This window comes from Misgurnus anguillicaudatus, chromosome 6, assembly GCF_027580225.2.
Source record: "Misgurnus anguillicaudatus chromosome 6, ASM2758022v2, whole genome shotgun sequence".
In the NCBI taxonomy this organism is placed as follows: Eukaryota; Metazoa; Chordata; class Actinopteri; order Cypriniformes; family Cobitidae; genus Misgurnus; species Misgurnus anguillicaudatus.
Genome location: NC_073342.2, coordinates 31101699 through 31124447, shown reverse-complemented (window position 1 = coordinate 31124447; position 22749 = coordinate 31101699). Strand labels below are relative to the sequence as shown.

The 22749-nt window shown below is 38.6% G+C and overlaps 1 protein-coding gene across 6 annotated transcripts in view; it reads left to right on the top strand.

The window, feature by feature from the left end:
* Window positions 1–22749, top strand: part of neo1b (neogenin 1b) — a 134006-nt gene that overhangs the window by 87711 nt on the left and 23546 nt on the right. For 5 of the 6 annotated variants that reach the window (XM_073869022.1, XM_055192218.2, XM_073869021.1 and 2 more), the window contains exons 6-10: window positions 446–600; window positions 1000–1120; window positions 18012–18234; window positions 18399–18553; window positions 21134–21282. In XM_073869022.1, the coding sequence (XP_073725123.1) occupies window positions 446–600; window positions 1000–1120; window positions 18012–18234; window positions 18399–18553; window positions 21134–21282 (803 nt within the window). The remainder of the gene's footprint in view (window positions 1–445; window positions 601–999; window positions 1121–18011; window positions 18235–18398; window positions 18554–21133; window positions 21283–22749) is intronic. The other variant, XM_073869024.1, reaches the window with a different exon arrangement.

Genomic DNA, 22749 nt, shown 5'->3' with positions numbered 1-22749 from the left:
CGGCACAGTAAGCAGAACGATTAAATTCAAATTAAAATCTCAGACCAAACCAAGTGTAAAACTTGATTCAAGAGAGGAACATCTCGTGTAGCCTTAATTAAAATCACAAACTGATGTTAAAATACAAAAAAATTTCCTTCTCTGAGATGAAGCTACCTGTGAACCTATTTTTACTATTTTCGTGTTCTTGTTCCCTCCCCACACATCTTTCTTCACCTGCACACTAAGTTGTTAACACTATGAGAGGTCACAAACCAACTTGTTCGGTGACGGATGCGGTTGCTATAGCAACTGTAAAGGGAAATGAATAGATGAACACTTGAACTGTCGCTCCATGCCTGTTATCGCATTACACTCTCTGATAGGATGTTAGACTTCAGTAGGTTTGTTATTGCGCTGTACCCCTCTCGGCTTCACGGGTGCATGTTGTTCATTTATTTTCTAGTTCCTCCACGGTTCCTGACGAGACCTTCCAACACGTACGCCCAGGAGTCCATGGACATCATCTTTGAGTGTGATGTCACCGGGTCACCGCCGCCCACTGTGAAATGGATGAAGGACGGAGACACGGTCATACCGAGCGATTATTTCAGAATAGTGGTAAATCAAAACTTGCACATCTATGGTCTCAAATCTGCTGTATGTGAAGATTTTAAAGATGTTTCTTTTCCTCTGTTCAACAACAATTTATGCAAAAACTGAGATCATTTACTTGTCTTCTGTAATACGTTAGATTCTGGCTTGATAATAGTTTATTATATCTAATCTCTCTCTCTCTGTGAAAACGTGTGATTTGTGCTTCAGTGGTAATGGCTCTGTAATTTGTATCCTTTATGTGAAAAGTGCTATTATATTATCATCCAGCCCTATAAATAGTCAACAACCATTCCAGTCATAATGAATCTCTTTTTGTTATTTTTGCCAGCATAAGCGTCTGTGTTTCTCGCAGTAATAACTGGCTGATGATGGTAATCTGTTTTGTTGTTTGTGTCTCCACAGAAGCAGCACAACCTACAGGTTTTGGGTTTGGTGAAATCGGACGAGGGTTTTTATCAGTGTTTAACGGAGAACGACGCTGGAAACATTCAGGCCAGCGCACAGCTAATAATACTGGATTTAGGTAAACTTTCTTGTGGCATATAATTACTATCATCACAGATGCACATTCAGATCTTTAACAACACATCAAATCAGATCATTAGGAACACTTTCAATGCTACTGTTTGTAAGCCATCTATTTGTGATGGTTTCTGGGGATGAGTCCAAAAGTTTAGGTTTACTGCTGTTGCTTGTGATATTTACACTGTGTTCTAGGCCATGGGTCTTCAACCTGGGTCCAGGGGGTCCGCAAAATGATGTTTAATAACATCATAGGTTTATTCAAGGTCCTGTGTGCATTGCAATTTTAGACTGCGGACAAAAACAAAATATCTTAAGACAAGGCAAGCGCCCACACAGGAAGCAGCAATAGCGACAGAAAAACCGTTACCTCTCAGGGTTTTCTGCAGCACTTTGCAGTTTGGGTGGCCCGCCTAAGCTGGGAAACTCTACCGCCTTAACTAGGTCGAGAATAGCACAGACACGCTTCACACCACGAGCAGGCACGGGCGCCACACTGCCGAAATCAGAGAAAGATGTGGTCCCTCACTGTCTGGAGGATAACTAGCCAGTTGATAAAACATCTCGGAGAATAGCGCGGCCGCGCTTCACACTGCGAGCGTGCATGCGTGCCACACGGCCGAAACGCGTGTCCGTGAGAACTGTATGTTTTGGGTTTATTTAGGCCTGTCATTGTATTAGTCTATAGTTCGTGTTTATTTAAAGTAAGTTAGCTGGTGATTTTGTTGTTTGAGCAACCTGCTAGCTAGATTGCATGTGCTTGTTGATTCGGTATAATTGTTGAGCGTTATTTATGTGCATTATTTACATGCTACAGTAGTTACACTCCTTTAAGATAATGTAATTAATAGTGGGAAATAATCAGTTTTTACAATCTTCGCGCTATCTATCATCGTTCGCCTGACATTCTACAACATCTGCTTTAGTTTGTGTTTATTAACCCTTTAGTTTCACTTCATCACGCAGCTTTTACCGTTAGAGGTAGCATTTAATTCATTAATAATCTAGTATGTGTTCATTTTTTGTCATAGTTTCTTCAAAATTAAGTTTTATTTGAATGTTTTTAATAAAAATATTTTAATTTTCATCGTGACGCGTACACCCGCCCACTCCTACAACCTTAACTAACACATTTTCTGCTGGAAACCCTGCCCCTTCATCATAAAAACAGGTCAATCATATAAGCACGTTTGTCTTTCTTTCAGAATTTCCAGTCCTTGATTCTGATTGGTCAAAAGCTTATTTCGCTTTGCTTTGGGCCTAATATGATAAAGCAGCCTATCGTACCTTACTGCTTACTTAAATATCTTTGTTTTACACATTTAGTATAAGGGGTCCCTGCTCCATGCCTCTCTTATCTAAGGGGTCCTTGTCCCAAAAAACATTGAATACCCCTGTTCTCGGCAATGTATCCGAGCGGCCGTTTACACAAAAAAAATTAAACCAAAAACGTGAAACTTTGTATGCGGTTTGGCTGTTTGTCTACATCTCAGTGCTCTTTTGGGGTCCTAAAAAATTTAACTTTAGAAAATGGGTTTCAGTAGTTTTCGAAAACCATTTTTTCATGTACGACGCCATGTTAATATTGGTGCAAACGTCAAAAATGCAAATCTATGAAAACGGTGACGTCATGCGTATTACATGTTCAGTCTATAGGCGTGTATGAGCACTTGACAGCTGTAACAACAATGGTGGCCTACAGGACTGTGTTTATTCTGCTAAAGATATTGAGTTTAATAAAGCTTTTCCAAGAAGTAAATTTTTTTTGGTGTGTTGTAGTAATAAATGGACCTCATCATTCGCCTAAACAAAGCTGCTTGATTGTTTGCTCTGTAGAAGAATGTGAATGTGCTCAGGTGTGTAGTTTTTTTACAAAGTAGCATCGCCACCTACTGGCCTGGCACGCATAATACAGCATTTTTAGACGTTTTTGCTGATCCCTGTAATCACACACAATTTTTTCAGCGTTGTTGTGTGTACAAAAATCATTTTTTTTACTATATTGCTGTTGTGTAAACATAGCCAATGTTTTCAATATTAATCTGGCTTTCTCATAACCAGCTACGATCACAAAGACATTTGCTTGGTTTACATCCAGCTGGTAATCGTATTGGTCCCATGCAACTTGCATTGAATCTAATGCATTTTCCAGGTATTATAGACCTCCTTAATCAATAAAGCTCTGTGTGCATGCTGTTTTGTTTACAATTTTCTAATGTGCATCATTAAAAATAATCATTTGTAGTGATTTGCTTTATTTGTAGCCTCCCACTCGATCTCAGATTTATTCATGGGTAACATTTGCACATGCATTTCCACACACTCGATATAAGCTTGAGCACATGTTGTCACACGTATAGCAAACGCGTGAATGACGCTGCATTGATTGGATGGTGAGATTTGTTTCCAGCACCTGGCACGGGCGCGAGTCTCTGGTGTTTTTTCATTTCTTCATCATCTTTAATTAAGTGCTCGGCTTCATTACGAACGTGCGCATTCTTTTAATTTTCACATGCTCAGCGTTACATTAGCACGTTTTACTCCAGAGCCCCGGCATTATGCGCGTGTAACTCCGGATTTAATTTAATAATGCAAGCTTCTGTCTTCTAAATGTGTCGAGGAGGTTTTGTTTACACGGGCAGGCCTAATACAAACCGGCAAACACTTAATCTGCTTCACCAAACAAGACTTCAATGACATCTTTAATTAGCACTGCCTGCACGGCCTCATGAGAAGTTTGTACTCATGAAGTCATGAGAAATGAATGTTTGGCATACATTTTAATGCACTTTTTTTTTGTTGATGCAAGAGCAGAAGATGTGCACTGATGGTTTATCAGTGTGCTGGTTTATTAGTCTTGTGGAATCATGGGAAATGTAGTAAAGTCATTATGTACCATTCTTCCTGAGAAGTACACAGTGTGTGATGTTTTTTATTTTATTTTATTTTTTCTAAACAGCTGCTGTTGAAATGACAAATCATTCAGTAGAAGACATCTGTCAAGATGACGTTTAACAGATAGTTGTTGTACCTGATTTCAGTGATTGATGCATTGTACTTGTTGTTGTGTCGACTAAAGAAAAAAGTTTCAAATAAATGTTTCATTTCTGTAAAGTTGCTTTAAAGCTCAGGAGACTTGATGGATTTTATGGTGATGCATATTTGAATTTGGTCTCTGAGGTTTCACCTAAAATTAGGTAAATTTAAATTAGACTAAAATGAGAGAATTGTATGAATACAGTACAAGTGTAGAGAGCACAGCTCAGATCATTTGGTCTTTAAACAATTTTATAGAAACCTGAATTCACATCTTAATCGGAGAAGTAAATGATAAACTGATGAGATGCCATTTGTGATTCATAGGTAAATCAGTATGTAAATGTTTTGTAACGAATTAAGGATTAAAATACAAATGTGACCCTGGAACACAAAACCAGTCAAAACAAGTAGCACAGGTTTAATAAATGAGTTTGGTTCCAAAACGAGATAACTCGTTTATACTTGTTTATGTTTTTACTGAGTTTATTGGACTACTTAGCTGTATTTTATTTTTTATGAAGTATTAAAACAAAACAAACAAACTGCAGGTTGACTGATATTAATGTGAATGCACAATCAAAAAACAAGATTTTTGAAAAATGTTAAAATTGGAGGTTATCTCATTTTGGAACCAAACTCTTTATTTATAGCCATAGCCAACAATACATTGTATGGGTTAAAATGTATAGATTTTTCATTAGTGTATTATGTAAAGATCATGTTTCATTAAGATATTTTGTAAATTTCCTATCGTAAATATATAGAAAACGTATTTTTGTGAGTGGAAGCAGTTGCTAAGGACTTCATTTGGACAACTTTAAAGGTGCTGTAGAATTTAAAACTGTATTTATCTCAGCATAGATGAATAATAATATTTCAATACATGGTAATGACATATCATGAGTCTGAAACATAATTGTTTCCTCCTTCTAATGTAATTGTTTTGCATGCAAAAGAGACTATTTTCAACATAACATCAACTGTGACATTATCTTCGTTATTTACGCCCCAACATTAAATTAATTACAATGTAGTTACAATGCTAAAAACAAAGTTGTGACTGCTAAGTTAGCGCTATATGCTAGTTAATGCTATATGCTAGCGTTTAGGCTGAAGTTCTACTATTGACGTTACAGTTGCGTTTTGCAGGTCCATACTGAAAATAACACAAACTTACCACTCAGAAATGTCCATTAACAATCTCCAAACAGTTGATTATTCCTCAAAATCTGTCTCTTCGTCTGATGCAGACTCAAACATAAGATCTGTTTACACACACATAGAGCTACTGAAGGAGCTGCTCTGAGAAACAGCCAATCAGAGCAGAGCTCAACATTATTATTCATGACTCTTAAATGTAAATGGACATGTAAAACCATCTCTGGATCATTTTTGCACTTAATAAAGACACAAACATTTTATATTATTACAGTGCATTCTTTGGCACCTTTAAAGGCGATTTTCTCAATATTTGGATTTATTTGCACCCTCAGATTCTAGATTTTCAAATAGTTGCATCTCGGATATATATTGTCCTATCCTAACAAACCATACATTAACCTTTCAGAGGAAATCTCAATTTCAAAAAAATTGACCCTTATGACTGGTTTGTGGTCCAGGGCACAAATAAGGTGGTGTAACTCATTCAGTATACTATACATATTTAATATTTGTGTTTAGTATTTTTGAGGTGTTGTGTGTTTCAGTCCCTGTCTAAGGTCTTTATTTACTTTGAACATAAGCTGTTGCTCTCCATTTAATCCTCGGTTTTGTTATAATTAAAGAAATAATCCACTTCAGTAGCATTGAAATCAGTCCAGACTCTTCTGTTGATTTTGCTGCTGATCAGCTGTTTGGATTTTTGTCGGCGGTAGACGCATTATAAATTCATGGTAAATTGTGTTTCTCATGAGTGTTTGGCTTACGTCCTGTTGTTTTTACTTTGTGATTTAAATGTATTGCAATTCCTAATCAAGTTACTGGTCATCAGGCCCAATCAGAATTTATTGAATTATTCAGTGAAACATTATGGTTGGATGGATGTTAATGATGGCAAAATTGAATTTTTTGGGGAGTTTTCCCAGGAGCCGCATCCCATAATCCACTGTCATTTCACTCTCAATAAACTTTCACAGCCATCACTCCATGACCAGCGCTTACATCAGTGGCTCTTAAACTGGTGGGTGCGTGATGGCACAGGGGGGGCCAGTTTTATGACATTTTATAAAATACATTAATTCCTCATAAATTTGGTGTAATTAGACCTCAGACAAATTAAGCTATTAACCAACAGCACTACATTGTATAATTTAATATGTTTTGTTTAATTCAAATTGTCAGTTTAAGATTGTTTGCTGTCATGAATGTCAAAAGTTTGAGAACCACTTACTTATATTAGCACTCTTTTCTAGTGTGTGTTTGTTTGTGTAAACAAACAACTAAATACATCACCCCCGGTTGGCGTGTTGCATGTGGTGTAGTCGCACAAGTTTTTTTTTAATGCATCCAAAGCACAAATCTGATCAGCGAATTACGCAGGCAGAGTAAAGATGATTGGTGGGCTGCCATTTGACTAGCCCTGGTATACAGTGTTTATAAATCATCTCTCTTTTTAGCAATAATTTTGTCTCGGACAGTGAATGTGTGTAATCTATTTACAGCAGGGAAAATAAGTATTTGACTCATCAGCATTTTTATCAGTAAGGGGATTTCTAGGTGGGCTTTTGACACACAATTTCCACCAGATGTAGCCATCAAGCCAAATATTGAATTCATACAAAGAAATCAGAACAATTCATACAAAGAAATCAGAACATTTAAGTATACAAGTTGAGTCATAATAAATAAAGTGAAATGACACAGGGAATAAGTATTGAACACATGAAGATAACAAGGTCCAAAATGGCATAGAAAGCCAGGAGATCACCTGAAATCTTTTAGTATTGAGAGAGAAACCCTGTCCCTATCAGTACTAATTGATATGAGCTGCTTTAGTCCTAATTGATTGCCTATATTATTTTCCATTTTAGCAGAATCTTCATCGGTCAACACATTTCTACTGTATCAGTATACACACACAGTATATTTAGTGGTATTTAGACCCTAACTCTGTATGTACCTGTTGTTGTGATTCTAGGTGCTTATTACCAGTGCGTTTACCGCGGTGAAAGCCATTCGTCTGACAACAGTCTTGATTGGAGTGTAATTTTCGCTGGAGTTTTGCACTCTCGGTTCTGTTTTGTTCAATTGATGGGCAATCAGCTGTTATTGGGTTTTGTGAATGTCTATTGATGAGCCGCCTGGTGTTTCCTGACAGCAGGTTGGGTTTCCCAGCATCGACCGCAAGGTGCGCGTTGCAATCACGGCTTAGATCAAAGGAGACGAACAGAAGCCTGGCTTTGCGCTGCTATGAGTGATGTTGAGTTTTGTGAAAAATTTGCTCTGAAAAGCGAATGTTAAATGACAGAAAGAGGTGAATTCTGGGATTGTAGCAAAGTCTTTACCTTCATCTTTCTGCTGCACATATTTTTGTCAACCGTCCCCATACAGGAAGATCTCTGCTGGCTTTTGACACTTTTGGATTATGACAGCGAGGGTCACACGTGCCTGATCTCTCCGCTTCCTGCCGATAACTCAAATGATGATGATCTCGAGGTCATAAACATAACATCCATAAATAACAGCACAGATATGAATAACTGTGTTGGAGTGGGGTGCGTTTAGGACAGGTTGGGTTTCCTTCTCCTGACTGGCGTGCCGTAATCGAGTCCTCCTGTGGTTGTGAGGTTACACAAACACGGCCGACAGATCTGATTGTGGCCGCTGTTTTACAGCTCAATGAGTTGAGTTAAAGTGGTCCAGGCTCAGCAATGCATCTTAAAGCCATTTTAGGAAAAAACGAATACTTTTTAGATTTAGATAATACTTGCGATTGTTTTTCGGGTGATTTAAAATAAAGCTGATTTTCTGTGTGAAGGTTCTGGAAGATCGCCATGTTTTCAGATCGCAGAACATAAATAGCAAAATTCATTTAAATTCAAGACATGCATTAAAGAACTTCATCATAACCAAGAGATGTCAGACCTTTACGCTGATAAACAAACATTCACGGCTTTCATCTTGATAAGCAGACACATTAGGAACGCACGAGAAGGTCTTAAAAGGTTTTCTTCGGCTGTGAGGAGCATGACGGGTTGTAACATCTGTTGTGCCACGCACTGCGTGTACCTCAGAGAAAATGCTGTTTCATCTTCAAGAAGACACTTTAATATCAGCGTGACATCGTGAAACACTGTTTCACTCTTTTATCTTTTTATTCTTTCGTTTTTTTGTCCATTTAAATTTATTTATTTATTTATTTATTACAGGGACAGTGCATATTAATAGACATTTAAGCCAATATGCCAGGGTTAGCCAAATGGCTATTTTTCACCTGTAGTCCCTAGACAGATGGTAATAGTCACCCTAAAAACAAAAAAAACAAAAAAATGATAAAAGTACATATTTAAATAACAATAAAACAATAAAACAACTTCAGTATATTTACTAAAAATACTGTTAAACTAAGAATGTTCATTAAAAACACAATCAACAATCAAACAAACATTAGCCAAATACATGAACATATACACACACACAAGCAAGAAACCGTCAGGGGGCAACAAGAAAAGGAAAGAAAATGTTTTTTAGGAATTCAATACCAAAGTCCTTACACTGCTATGGCTTTTTATTTAAGATTAAATGAATTTGAGGTAGGGCTGGGACAACGCGTCGACGTCATTGATGAAGTCGGCGCAAAAAATACGTTGACACAAAATATGCACGCATGCTCGTGTAGCAGGAGCCGTTCTATTTTTGCTGTGCTGCTCACGCTCAATTAAAGTGACAGTGCTTTGTTTATGGTTTAAATGTTTGTGGATTGATGCGAAAACGTGTGAACTTGAGATTTTTTTCTTTTATTAAACTGCACAGTATGTGCTGCAAACACTGCAAAACGTTTTATTGAATGCTACCTCTGACTGAAGAATTGCCCTTGTTTAGTCTTTTTTATTTTGGAATTTTAAGAGCAATAAACATATATTGCAATGTTAAGGAATTCATGTTTTTTTTCCATTCAGATATGTAAATCAACATGTATAAATTGCTATTAGTCAATTAATGGGGAGATAATTGAGAATCGAATCGTTAGATTAATCGGTGCATCGAAAAAATTATCGCTAGATTAACCGTTAAAAAAATAATCGTTTATCCCAGCCATACTGTGAGGTCAAATTTTCAGGGTACATTTGCAATAATATGCTGGTGATATGTTGCCATGGACCACTAAACCAGTCATAAATCGCACGGGTATATTTGTAGCAATTGCCAACAATACATGTATGCGTCAAAGTTATAATTTTTTTCTTTTATGCCAATCTTTTTATGCCAAAACGCTATCGGCCGATAGTTTAAAAACTACCGATATATCCTGTCAATCAAAAGGGAACAGGAAAATGCATTGAATTTGAGCTCTGTGTTAGAAACATCACTAATGATGTTTAAAATTCATTATTAACTCTTTCCCCGCCAGCGTTTTTAAAAAAAGTTGCCAGCCAGCACCAGCATTTTTCATGATTTTCACAAAAGTTTAATGCCAGAAAATGTTCTTCTTTAAATATACATATATATATATATATATATATATATATATAAACTTTCATCCTACCTTCATTAGTTCTCTTTTTATCACATCTCAAATATGGGGAGGTTTCGCCACTCAATTTTGAGCAAAAAGCTGAGATAATTGTATTTTTGTGAAGGACTTTTGATAGAAATCAAATTCAGAGCTATGATCAAAACATACACAGAGGTCTTTCTCTTTCATGTGAGGATTGTATAAGTTGCGGTATTACGGAAAGCCGGAGATTCTCGTCATTGGCAGGGAAGCGTTTTCTCTTAATTGACGAGTTATCTCGTGAATGGTGGGGAAAGAGTTAATGGTCATTATATAAATGAATAACATTCAGAAAATTAAAGCTGCAAGCAGCGATGGAAGGGCCCTCGCACGCATGTGCACCGCCGCCCTATGACATTAGTAAAGCAATGAACCAGGGGGATATGAATTAAAGTGGGTAAATATAGGTGGATATTCAATGGGAAACTGATGTGCCACCCCGCCTGTGTGCAGCAGGTGGCGCTGTGACCGTAACTGATTGTTGTTATATTGATGTGTTCAGGCTGGGACCCTTATCAAAAGTGTGAAGTATAGGGCAGATCGAATAATGTATGCCTGAATGGCGAACAGATTCCTGTTTCATGACGAAACATCACTCTTTGTGAGGCCGCCACGGACACGCCCTTCAACGAAAAGTCAATATCTTCGCAATTTATCATCGCAAAGGGCTTAAGATCAGTCTCACCTGATATGATAATAATTTGATTACATTTCTGAGACCAGTAAACCACAGCGTAAAACATGGCATTTCCTGCTGCCTCTAGGTGGAGCTATGACTGAAGCTGAATATTGGCATTGAAATGTGTTCAGGCCAAGACTCTTATCAAACTTGTGAAGTGTGGGGCAGATTGGACATTGTATACCTTAGTTATAAAAACGTCCTGTTTCATGGCGAAAACGCTGAACTTTGTCAGGCCGGCACGGACACACCCTCCAATGAAAAGTCAAAAGCTCTGCAATTTAACATCGCAAAGGCCTTTAGATGAGATTGATCAAATATGATGACGATCTGATAAAATCTCTAGGAGGAGTTTGTTAAAGTACGAAGCGTGGAAATGACAAAATTTGCACAGAAATCACAGCAAAAATTCAAAATGTCCGACTTCCTGTGGGGTTTAGAGCTTCGCTCCAAGAGACTTTTTTGTATGTCTTGGGGTGATACATGATCCTACCACATTTCGTATCTGTACGTTTAACGTAGCGGGGGGGCTGCTCTCTTGAATTTTTGTAGGCTGCGCTATAGAGCCATTTTTACACCCCCAGTTCTGAACCCTATATCACATGAAAATTTTCACCACCTTTGACATGTGTGCAACGTTTCATGACTTTTTGAGCTCGTTTAGGCTGTCAAAAATGCGATTCATTTAATAATATTGTGCAAAGCCGCCACGGACACGCCTTTTAACAAAAAGTCAAGGTCTTCTCTATTTATCATCACACATGATCTTGAGATTAGACTGATGAAATATGATGTTGATATAATCAAATCTCCAAGAGCAGTAAGTCACAACATAAAAGGTGGTATTTCCTGCTGCCTCTAGGTGGCGCTATGACTGTTACTGAATTATGCCATGTTGATGTGTTCAGGCCGGGACCTTTATCAAACGTGTGAAGTTGGGGGCAGATCGGACCATGTATGTCTGAATTACAACAACTTCCTGTTTCATGGTGAAACATCACTTTTTTCCAGGCCGCCACGGACACGCCCTTTAACGAAAAGTCAAGATCTTCGCAATTTATCATCGCAAAGGGCTTAAGATTAGTCTGACCAAAAATGATGATGACTTGATTAAATCTATAAGAGCAGTAAATCACGGCATAAAACATGGCATTTTCTGCTACCTCTAGGTGGCGCTATGGCGGAAGCTGAATATTGGCATTGAAATGTGTTCAGGCCAAGACCCTTATCAAACATGTGAAGCGTGGGGCAGATTGGACATTGTATGCCTGAGTTATAACAACTTCCTGTTTCATTCGAAAATTGTGAAATTTGTCAGGCCGCCAAGGACATACCCTCCAACGAAAAGTCAAAAGCTCCGCAATTTAACATCACAAAGGCCTATAGATGATACTGACAAAATATGATGAAGATCTGATAAAATCTCTAGGAGGAGTTCGTTAAAGTACAAAGCCTGGAAATGGCAAAATTTGCACAGAAATCACAGAGAAATTTCAAAATGGCTGACTTCCTGTGGGTTTTAGAGCTTGGTTCCAAGGGACTTTTTTGTAGGTCTTGAGGTGATAGATGACCCTACCAAATTTCGTATCTGTACGTTTTTCGTAGCGGGAGACCTGTTATCTTGAAATTTTGCAGGTGGCGCTATTGAGCCATTTCTACACGCCCATGTCTGATGCCTATACCACATGTAAATTTTCGGCACTTCTGACGCGTGTGCAAAGTTTCATGAGTTTTCGAGCATGTTTAGGCCCTCAAAAATGCAATCCATTTCGGAGAAGAAAAAGTTAAAGAAACTGAGCAAAAACAATAGGGCTTTGCACCCACGGTGCAGGCCATTCTGGCCTGCTCCTCGGTGCTCGGGCCCTAATTAACCAAACTATCTGTATCTGCAGATATCAGTCCGAATAATCGGCTATCGGTATCGGTGGACACCTTTTTTTTATATCGGTGCATCTCGAATATTGAGGATTCGCTTTCTTTGTTTTTGTTTTCTCACATTTAAACGTATAAGTTAACGAATATGTTGAATTGACTTTTTTGTTGAAATAATAGTTCATCTATTTGCATCATTTCAAAGCAAAAGTATTAATTTAGGGCCGGGCCAAAAAAATAGATTTTTCGATTTATTGGTTTTTTTAAACGTGGTCGATTTAAAATTAATTCCACAAATCAATGAAATGAAATAACCTGATCTTGTTTGATCAAGGAATGTGACTGTTCTGACTTTTTTCAGCACACATTTTTCATCTTGCATCAAAATTGTATTGCATTTAACATAATTTTATGCATTTGAAAATAGTGATAGACCGATATATCGGCCGGCCGATATATCGGGCCGATATTTGCGAGTTTTATGTGTATCGGCATCGGCCGATACATGGCTTCCGTGTTCGCCGATTTTTTACAGCATTATTTACAGACAGAGTGCTGGAAGCCGCAAGCAATTGCAGGTCATGTGACTAAAAACAACCAACCTTTCCATGACAACATCGAAAGCTCGGCCTAACTGAACAAACCAGGTTTTATTTCTCATCTCTATGGGGCAGTTTCCTGGACAGAGATTAGACTAGTCCTAGACTAAAATAAATGTCTGTCCAAACTAATAAAATCTCTTTTTAACAACATGCCATTTTTAACATAATTTTTATAATGTAAATTGAGTGAGCAAAAGCAGTATCGGCTCCAAATATCGGCTCAAGAAAATCGGCAGCCTGTATCGGTCATCGGCTTAGGCTGATGAAACAAAAATCGGTATCGGCATCGGCACTGAAAAATCCATATCGGTCGATCCCTATTTGAAAATTAGAGATGGGTTCTGTTTTAATGTACCTAAAATAAAAATGTTTCGTATACAGGTTGTGGCACTTAATTTCTTTTTATTAATTACCCACTTGTAAACTTATGTTCACTGTTCTTTTTTATAAATATAGTATTTGTATTTAATCTATATTCATTGAGTCGTATCGAGAATCGAGCATAAAAATCAACCCGAGAATTGGAATCGAAAGAAGAATCGATTTGATAGCTTGTGAATCGAAATCGAATCAATCTGGAACATCTGAATCGATACCCAGCCCTAGTATTGATATATACACTGTTAATGCAGTAAAGTTTGAAATATTTAAAGATTATATCAAGAAAAGTTTTTTGCTATATTCTGTTCATTTTAAATAAAATCTACAGGACTTCAAACCCGCAGTGTCCCTGCATTCGGTCTTGATTAAATCCACACCCTCGGGTGTATTTTACAATTTTATTTCTGTTTTATTTCAAAAGGTTTTTTGGGGGGCTTTCATATGTAATAATAATAAAATCTCAGGACCCCTCTGTGTTTGATGTCATTTCCTGTCTTCAGATCTTCCCTTTGAAGGGCACTGTGAACATTTTCACCCCGCCGTGAAACCCACGCTGAGAAATGAGTAGATTTAAGATTAGCTTTCTCATTCGGGAGGGTTTGTCCTGTTCGTTTGAGCGAAACCTTATCACACCCAGCTGTTAAAACAAATAAAGAGCTGCAGGTAACAGGATGTAATGTAGAATATAGACCATTGCATTTATTGAAAATGGCGCTGACGTCGGACGTCCCGTGGTGTCGTCGTTTTCATGGTTAAGGGTCATGTATAACACCTATGGAAAATGCATACGGTTTTATTCTTGGACTGGGTGTTTTATATTGGCCGGTTCTTTTATCTTTGGTTTTCGTTTGTGTGTTTTTGCGCTGGTGCTGAGTCAGGATACGAGCGGGAAGCTCCATTGGGTGGGTGGCAGTGCCCGATTTGGCACACGAATGTCTCCAGCTGGTCTCTGATGTAAGTCTATGAGACAGATGCCATTCGCGCCCTCGCTGTCACACGAGTCCCGTTGTGTCTCGAGTGAGGTGATGTGTTGAGGGCCTGAGGTGTGACTCATATCTGAGGTTAAAGCTATTAGGTTAAACAGATTAGAAGAGTTTAATAGCATTTAGCTAGTACTCCTTGGACTCACTTTTTCTGGTTTATTCCTTTTTTGTAATGTATTTCTTTGATTCGTAAAGCATTTTTTGGTTTTGTTAAGTTGAATTCCTCTGGTGGTGTATAGTTCATGACACAGCTTTCTCTTTATTGGGCTGGTTTAACTGTAAGCAAACAAACATAATGATTTACCGCCTCTGTTTACTTCTGCAATCGTTTTCCAATCAGCGCTGTTGAATCTGATCAGACAGAAGCTGAGCCTGAACGCAAAAACATTTTACCTGAGGTATGAAGGCATCAAAGCACGTCTGAATTAAATGTTTTCTTTTTGTCTCCTGAGATACTTTCATCTGATTGATTATAAAAGGCAGTACTGATGTTTACTTTAGTGCCTTTGATATCCAACAATTCTGTGTGTGCGTCTGCTTGGCCAAACATGGTCTAAAAATTAAAACATTGTCAGAGACAAAGGGTCAGAGGACATATACATTTACGATTTCTTTTCGCTTTAAACAAATTTGGATTGCATTTCTACCAAATTATTTCGTATTGTAGTTTAAAAAAATGTTTATTAGTTTATATTTTTAACATAATTTTATTAGTAGTCCTTCCAGAACGATATCGGATGTGTCTTTATATACACACCACTTGTTATGCTGTGTACACATCAAAAGCGATGCATTGCGTTCCTCACCAGCGGGATTTATCTTCGCATCATGCGAATTTGAGGCAAATAGCAGGTTTTGGCGGCAGTCACGCCTCTCAATTTGCGTCCTTTGCATCGCCCTGTGCAAATTCGCAAGTATTCACGTCTTTGTATTGACTTTGTATGTAATGTACTTGTGCAAATAATTAAATTTGCATTCCTCACACTAGATTACTTGTGGGATTTCACGCATGCAAATTTTTTGCTTGAGCTAAATATTTTCAACAATCAAAAAAGACCCGTTTGATGTGAATATTGCGTGTTCACGGCAATCACACCGCCCAATCTGCGTAATTTGTATTATTTGGATCGCCTATTTGCATTGACTTTGTATGTTATATGCTCGCGCAACTTATTAGTTTCAACTATTTCAACTATTAGTTTTCACTATTTGTCTTAAACGCATCTTTTTTGCGTTTGGTGTGTACATGGCATTACATGGCGTTTGAGACAAATAGTGCGTGTTCACAGCAATAGCGCCACCAAATTTGCATCATTCGCATTGCCTTTGTATGTAATCTACTCACGCAAATAATTAAATTAGCTTCTGATGTGTACACGGCTTTATGTTGTGTACAAACCAAACGCAAAGCATCGTGTTCCTTGCACTAGATTACTTGTGGGATTTTCGCTTCAGTTTAATATTTTCAACGTTCACAGAAGACGCTTTTGAGACAAATAGTGCGTGTTCTATAGTGCCCAATTCGTGTTATTGCATCTCCTCTTTGCATTGCTTTTGTATGTAATCTACTCACGCAAATAATGAAATTAGCTTCTGATGTGTACACGGCTTTATGTTGCGTACAAACCAAAGCAAACCATTGCGTTCCTCGCACTAGATTACTTGAGTGATCTAATTTCGCGGCATGGAAATTTTCCATTTTGCGTTTGAATAGTGCATGTTCGCGCCGCCTAATTTGCGTCATTTGCATTTTCGCATCGCCTATTTGCCTTGACTATGTATGTAATCTACTCGCGCAAATAATTTAATTCGCTTCTGGTGTGTACATGGCATTATGCTGCGTAAACAACAAACACAAAGCATCACGTTCCTCGCACTAGATTACTTGTGGGATTTAACTTTGCGTCATGCAAATTTTCCATTTTGCGTTGAATATTTTCAACGTTCGCAGAAGACACGTTTGAGACAAATAGTGCGTGTTCACGGCAATTGCCGCCCAATTCGTGTCATTCGCATCACCTCTTTGCATTGCCTTTGTATGTAATCTACTCACGCAAATAATTAAATTAGCTTCTGGTGTGTACACGGCATTATGTTGTGTACAAACCAAACGCAAGGCATTGCGTTCTTCGCACTAGATTACTTGTGGGGTTTAACTTCGCGTCATGGAAATTTTTCGCTTGAGTTGAATATTTTCAATGTTTGCAGAAGATGCGTTTGAGACAAATAGTGGGTGTTCACCACAATTGCTGCCCAATTAGCGTCATTCGCATCGCCTCTTTGCATTGCCTTTGTATGTAATCTACTCACGCAAGTAATTAAATTAGCTTCAGATGTGTACATGGCATTATGCTGCGTACACACCAAACGCAGATTTCTTGTGGGATTAAACTTTGCGTCATGCAAATTTTGCGTTGAATATTTTCAACGTCGCATCATTTGCATCGCCCGCTTTACATTTGCCTTTGTATTTAATCTACTCAAACAAAAAATTAAATTAGCTTCTGATGTGCATACGGTATTATGTTGCGTACAAACCAAACATGAAGCATCAGGTTCCTCGCGATTTCTTTTGGGATTTAACTTAGTGTCATGCGAATTTTCCACTTGAGACATTTTCAACGTTCGCAGAAGACGTCTTTGAGGCGAATAGTGTGTGTTTGCGGCAATTGTTTCGCCCAATTCACTTCATTCACAGTGCCCTGCTCGAATTCGTGTCTCTTCACATCTTCGCATTAACTTTATATGTAATATACTTGCGCAAATAATTAAATTAGCTTCTGGTGTTTACAATAAGTCAACAAACCAATAAGCTTTTAAATGCAGTATCTGTATTGTTCAATTTGACTTAAAATATCTGTGTTACTGAGCAACTTTACAGTTTTTATGGAGTTTTAAGACTCATCCCCAGAATTTTTTTTATATATATGTATATATGTATATACAATATATGGTTTAACTTGATGTAGTATAATATACATCTTATAAGTCTTGCTTAAATAGCACTATGTGAATGTAGGGGTACAGTATATATTTTATGAATAAAGAAAAGCAATAATAGCATGTATTTTTTATATTTTATAAGCTTCAGTTTTTCTTTATGTCTATGCTGTCTGTACTAAAATATATTTGATGTAAAGATGCTTTGTGAAATGCGCTACAGAAATAATTTTGAATTGAAGTGAATATACAGAAACATCTGCTGACTCAAGTTTCATTCATTTCAATGTAGGGCAACTAGAGGTGATTTGTAAGATACGCTGTTATTTTCCAGATGAAATGTGTTTTAATAGCAGGCACAGATGTGAGACTGTAATTAACTTTCTGCTTACTGATCTGAATGTTGTTAATGATATCTCTCCTCCCCACGGCCCTGCGGTGCTTGTGTTTTAAAACATCTCGTGGTTTCGTGTTGAGCTTGACATTTAGCCTCCATTACCTGCCGTCTTGTTTCATAGTAGATTTACCGTTTCGTTTTGATTTACGTCATTGTAGTCGTCTTTTCGTTCGTCAATTTATTTTATGTTCTTTTCTGATTTTCTTTTTTTGTTTCCTCGCACCCCCTCTTCCCCCTCTGTATCTTTAATTTACCCTCCTTGTTACCCCCACCCAACCGACCCAAGACGTTGCCCTTCCTTCTGCTCTGCCTTCACTGACTGATGCCACTACTGACCATGTAGCGTCCAGCCTCGCCGAGCGCTCCGGTCCCACCCCGTCCGCGCCGCGAGATGTCGTGGCGTCTTTGGTGTCCACCCGATTTATCAAGCTGACGTGGCGACTTCCTGCCGAGCCAAATGGGGAGAACATCACTTACTCGGTCTTCTACGGTCTGGATGGCACCAACAGGTCATACATTGATACACCTTCATCCCAGTACCTTATAATGCCAAAATGTGACTGTGTGTGCTTGGTGTTGGAAAATTTACATTTGGAAAAGTTCAAAAGTCAAATATAAGCATTTTGTTTGCGAATGTGCAAGTTAGTCACTTATTTTGTGGTTTTGCTCTCAGGGAGCGTGTGGAGAACACCAGCACGCCAGGAGAGATGCAGGTCACCATTCAGAACCTCGTCCCTGACACCAAGTACACCTTTCGGGTGGTCGCTTCCAACTCCAACGGCCATGGCGAGAGCTCCACCCCGCTTACGGTGGCCACCCAGCCGGAGGGTAAAACGCCTCACATGTACACACACAAACTACACAAACAATTTTACGTTCGACCACCAGGCCCGGACACTTGGCGAGGTCTGAGGTTCCTCTTTCTATACTCGTCTCACAAGCACACCGGCTCTGTTTTGAGCGCGTTTGCAAAACCTACCACATGTTTGTTTACTAGAAAATATTTATTTTGCGGACTGGGAGCTACACATTAAGCTCTTTCTGTTAAAACTTGGGACGTGTGTGGAACGGTAAACATTGGGGTGGTCAGGAAGGTTTTGATAGAGACAGGCAGCTAGTTTTAATATTAAGTGACTTACAGGTTGTCAGAGATGCAGTGATGATCTCTGGGGAACAAAGTGGACCCTTACCAGGGATGGATGGCCACGGTCGGGTGCAACTTGGAAGATCTCGTCCTCTCAAAGATGTGTGAAAGAACGTAACTGAAAAACTTTCAGTTTCTTTTTCAGTTAACAGATGTGTAGATGTTGGTGAATTTATTTGTAAGATCAGAAGTGATTTTGTCCCCGACCATATGGCTTATTTGACTAAGCTGAATTAAAACAATACGCTTTCCGAATCCTTTCTAGGTCAAAACCCTGTTTTCTTTGCATCCCACATGTGGACCACAATGCATTTCACTCATTTGAAGCGTTAAAAAAAATCTTCAGTGGGATTTTGATGCCGCGTTCTCGCCTGAATTGTCATCTTTTGTCATGTGATTTTGTCGTTATTTAAAGTATCCCGCTGCGGGGGGTTGAAACCTGTCAGTGCTCGCTGAAGTTTGAGAAAGTAAGAGAAATAAAAGTGTCAAAGAGAAAAAAGCTTCTAGTAGAAATATATCCAATGGAAATTACATCAGTGGTCCTTTGTGTTTTCAAACATCTACTTAAATCTAGAGTACAGAAGACGACGCTGCTTTTCTTATGCTCGTCTTTTAGTTTGTAAAACTTTATGAAAGCAGAAAATCTTGCAATTGTGAGATGAGATCTGTGTACGGAGCTGTAGCTCTGAACAGTAACTTAGGGGCTGTTTACACCTGGTATAAGATGCATTTTGCAGGTTTCGTACGGTCCTGGAAAACCTGGAAAAGTTATGGAATTTTAAAACTTAATTTTCCAGAACTGTAAATATAAAATATGTTAATTTTAATCAGGTGATCTTGCGATCAGACCCGTCGAGGGAATGCTAGCTCAGGGCTCCCAAAGCAAAATGCATCTCCGCCCTGCTCGTCGGGCTATCTTGACTTATCTGGAGAACAAAATATATTTAAATATTTTTGCATTCTCTCACAGATTTGGTTGGGTAAATATGGTATATGTAATCTAGGCATCTGGTATTTGAGTCGCATTTAAACGTGCGCTCGGGTTTACTTTCGTGCGAAACCGGCAAATCGTGAAATGTACTGAAAGCAAGCATTTGGATCTTTTGCGTGAAATGCATGTTATAAACAACTCAAACTAACAGTGATTTCAGATCGATAAGGACTTACTGATCAAACGCCTAGTGCAAGAAATAGCTGTGAATATTATCGGCTGTGTGATTAAGAATAGTTATCGGCCACATATTATTAGTGTATATCGTCATTTATCATGCACCCCTAATTTTTTATTCTTTATTATGTATACATGGAATTTTCTGGGTCATGATTTTTGCCTTAAAAGTCATGGAAATGTATTGGTGAAAATGTGTACGAATCCTGATTTTGGTTAATTGGATCACAAGTGGACAAGTGAGACATGTTCACGTTTACATCTGTTTTTTTAATCCGTCTCTTTTGTCCACTTGCGACGATTTATGTCCTGATTACTGACGGAGTGGTCTGTGGGCGAGTCCCTCTGCTTTTGTTTAAACGCAAGCGGGAGATTAAATTGGCGTAAACTAATATTAAGTCAGAGTCTGATGTTTCAGCGCAATTGATGAAATGAGGTTGCGCAACTTTTACACGTTCGCAAACTTAAACAAAAATTAAAGAGGTGGAAAGCACCTGCTTCAGTTTTATCAATGACAGCCTAAAGATAGCGCTGTACCACTGTCTGTTCACGCTAGAAGTCAGGACTGATGTAAAAACATTGTGCTCTGTAGATCACATTAGATCAAAAGGCGGAGAATAGGCGGTCTTATGTGGCTGCTCAAACACACGAGCGTCTACACCACAAAATCAATCTGGTCGAATGCGTTTTCGACTAAGGGGCGATTTACATCTCGCATCTTTTGTGTTCTCAAGTTTGTTATTTCAAATGTAGGCACGCGGTACGCGCTCATAATGGAGGTGACGCGCATGGCGGTGCAACACGCTCGTTTTTCCAGGCACTTCCGCACCGCATCGAGTTAGAAACATTCCAACTTTTCAAAATGCTGCAAGCGCACCGCAGGTCATGTGACAACAATCAACCGATGGTCGCGTTTTCCACGCGGTTTTAGACGCGAAATGTGAACCGCCCCTAACTCTAAATGTGGTCAAAAGTGGACGAGCTCATAACATTTCACACCCCCTTTTCATCTGTATGTAGGTGCGTCCACTTGTGATCAGATCGACCAAAACGCATCTTAATACAAGGTGTAAACTGCCTGTTTTCTGTCTCTCAGTTCAACTACCCGGACCGGCTCCGAATCTGCAAGTGCTGTCTGTTGGGACCACAACGATCACACTGAGCTGGGAGAGACCGGTCACAGGAAACGGCGAGATCCAGACCTATAAAATCTTCTACAGCGAGAAAGGCCAAGATTCTGAACAGGTGACGTTTAGAGATGTTTTTCAGACTTGTATGTTTCTCTTTTGCACTTCTTCGCAGTGATGCCATAGTAGAAACATTTTTGTTTCCTCTAAGAACATTTCAGTCAACGCTTCATATAAATGTTTTTGTCTGGAGAACCTTTTTTCGCTACGAAAAATATTTTTGCGCAAGAAAGTACATCAGATGTTCTTTACAGAACAATGCAGTTTGATGAAGAACCTTTAAAGGTGCAGTGTGTAATTTTTAGGATCTCTTGACAGAAATGCAGAAATGTGTATAAAGACCTTTTTATAATGAACCGTTATGTTTTTATTACCTTATAATGAGACGTTTGTATCTACATACACAGAGGGTCCCCTTACGTGGAAGTCGCCATTTTGTGCCGCCATGTTTCTACAGAAGCCCTTAGCGGACAAACTTTTTTACTAAATTGTCTCCGACGATGACATGTTTTTCCGGTGGCGGCTACCGTAGCTTCTCGAATGTGTTTCAAAAGCAAGGGGTGAGCAGTGGACTGAGCCGTTGGTTGCAATTCGCAACCTCACCACTAGATGCTGCTAAAATTTACACACTGCACGTTTAAAGAATTGCTTCTAAACACATTATAGATGTTAGAAATGTGTTACGAAACATGAACTATATAGTACTAAATTGTGGAGCTACACCGTTAAACAGTTTATTCACATTCCTATGTTAAGGATTATTTGGGCGGTGGCTTGATGACACACTGAGCATGGCCCCGCCCCTAACACAGTCACGTGCATCCATTCAGGTTGTAGCTGTATTTGAAAGTTAAGAGAAACTGGCAGCTTTCGCATGGGTGGGCGTGATTTCATTGCTGACAATGGACATGCCCCCAGTGTTTGAGAGCAGAGAATCCTGCCAATTTTTTTAAGATTTTGATAACCTGTTTTATTTATTTGGCAGTTTTTTTTAATCATTCAAATTCGGTGAGTGGTTAATAAACTAAGTATTTAATATCAGACTTTAAAGAACTTTTATTTTAAAGCATGCAATGGCCTCATATTATATAAAACCAGATTTTTCTCCACATTTGATGTATTACAAACTACTCACCAGCCCACACACATTATTGAAACTAAATTGGAAAAACTTGAATAATCTTTGTGGTTACAGCATTTAATTTTCAGCTTCACACCAAAAGCAAAGCAAACATTCACATCCCATTCCTCGCTCTAGATTTCTTGTTTTGCATCATTCACGTAAATAAAAACATTACATTAGACATGCTTTCTTTTATTTTGCGATACATCTGGATGGGTCAAACTGGATGTGCTTTTCGCTAACTGGTCTTTTAACTGGTCAAGTGTCTTTGCATTGACATCTTATGTAATCTACTCATCACTTTTGGTGTGTGCATAGCATACTTCCATGTTTTTTGGGGTTGGTCCCATTGCAATGCCTTTTTTGATCTTTTGGGACATGTACCAAGGTAGTAACATTTGT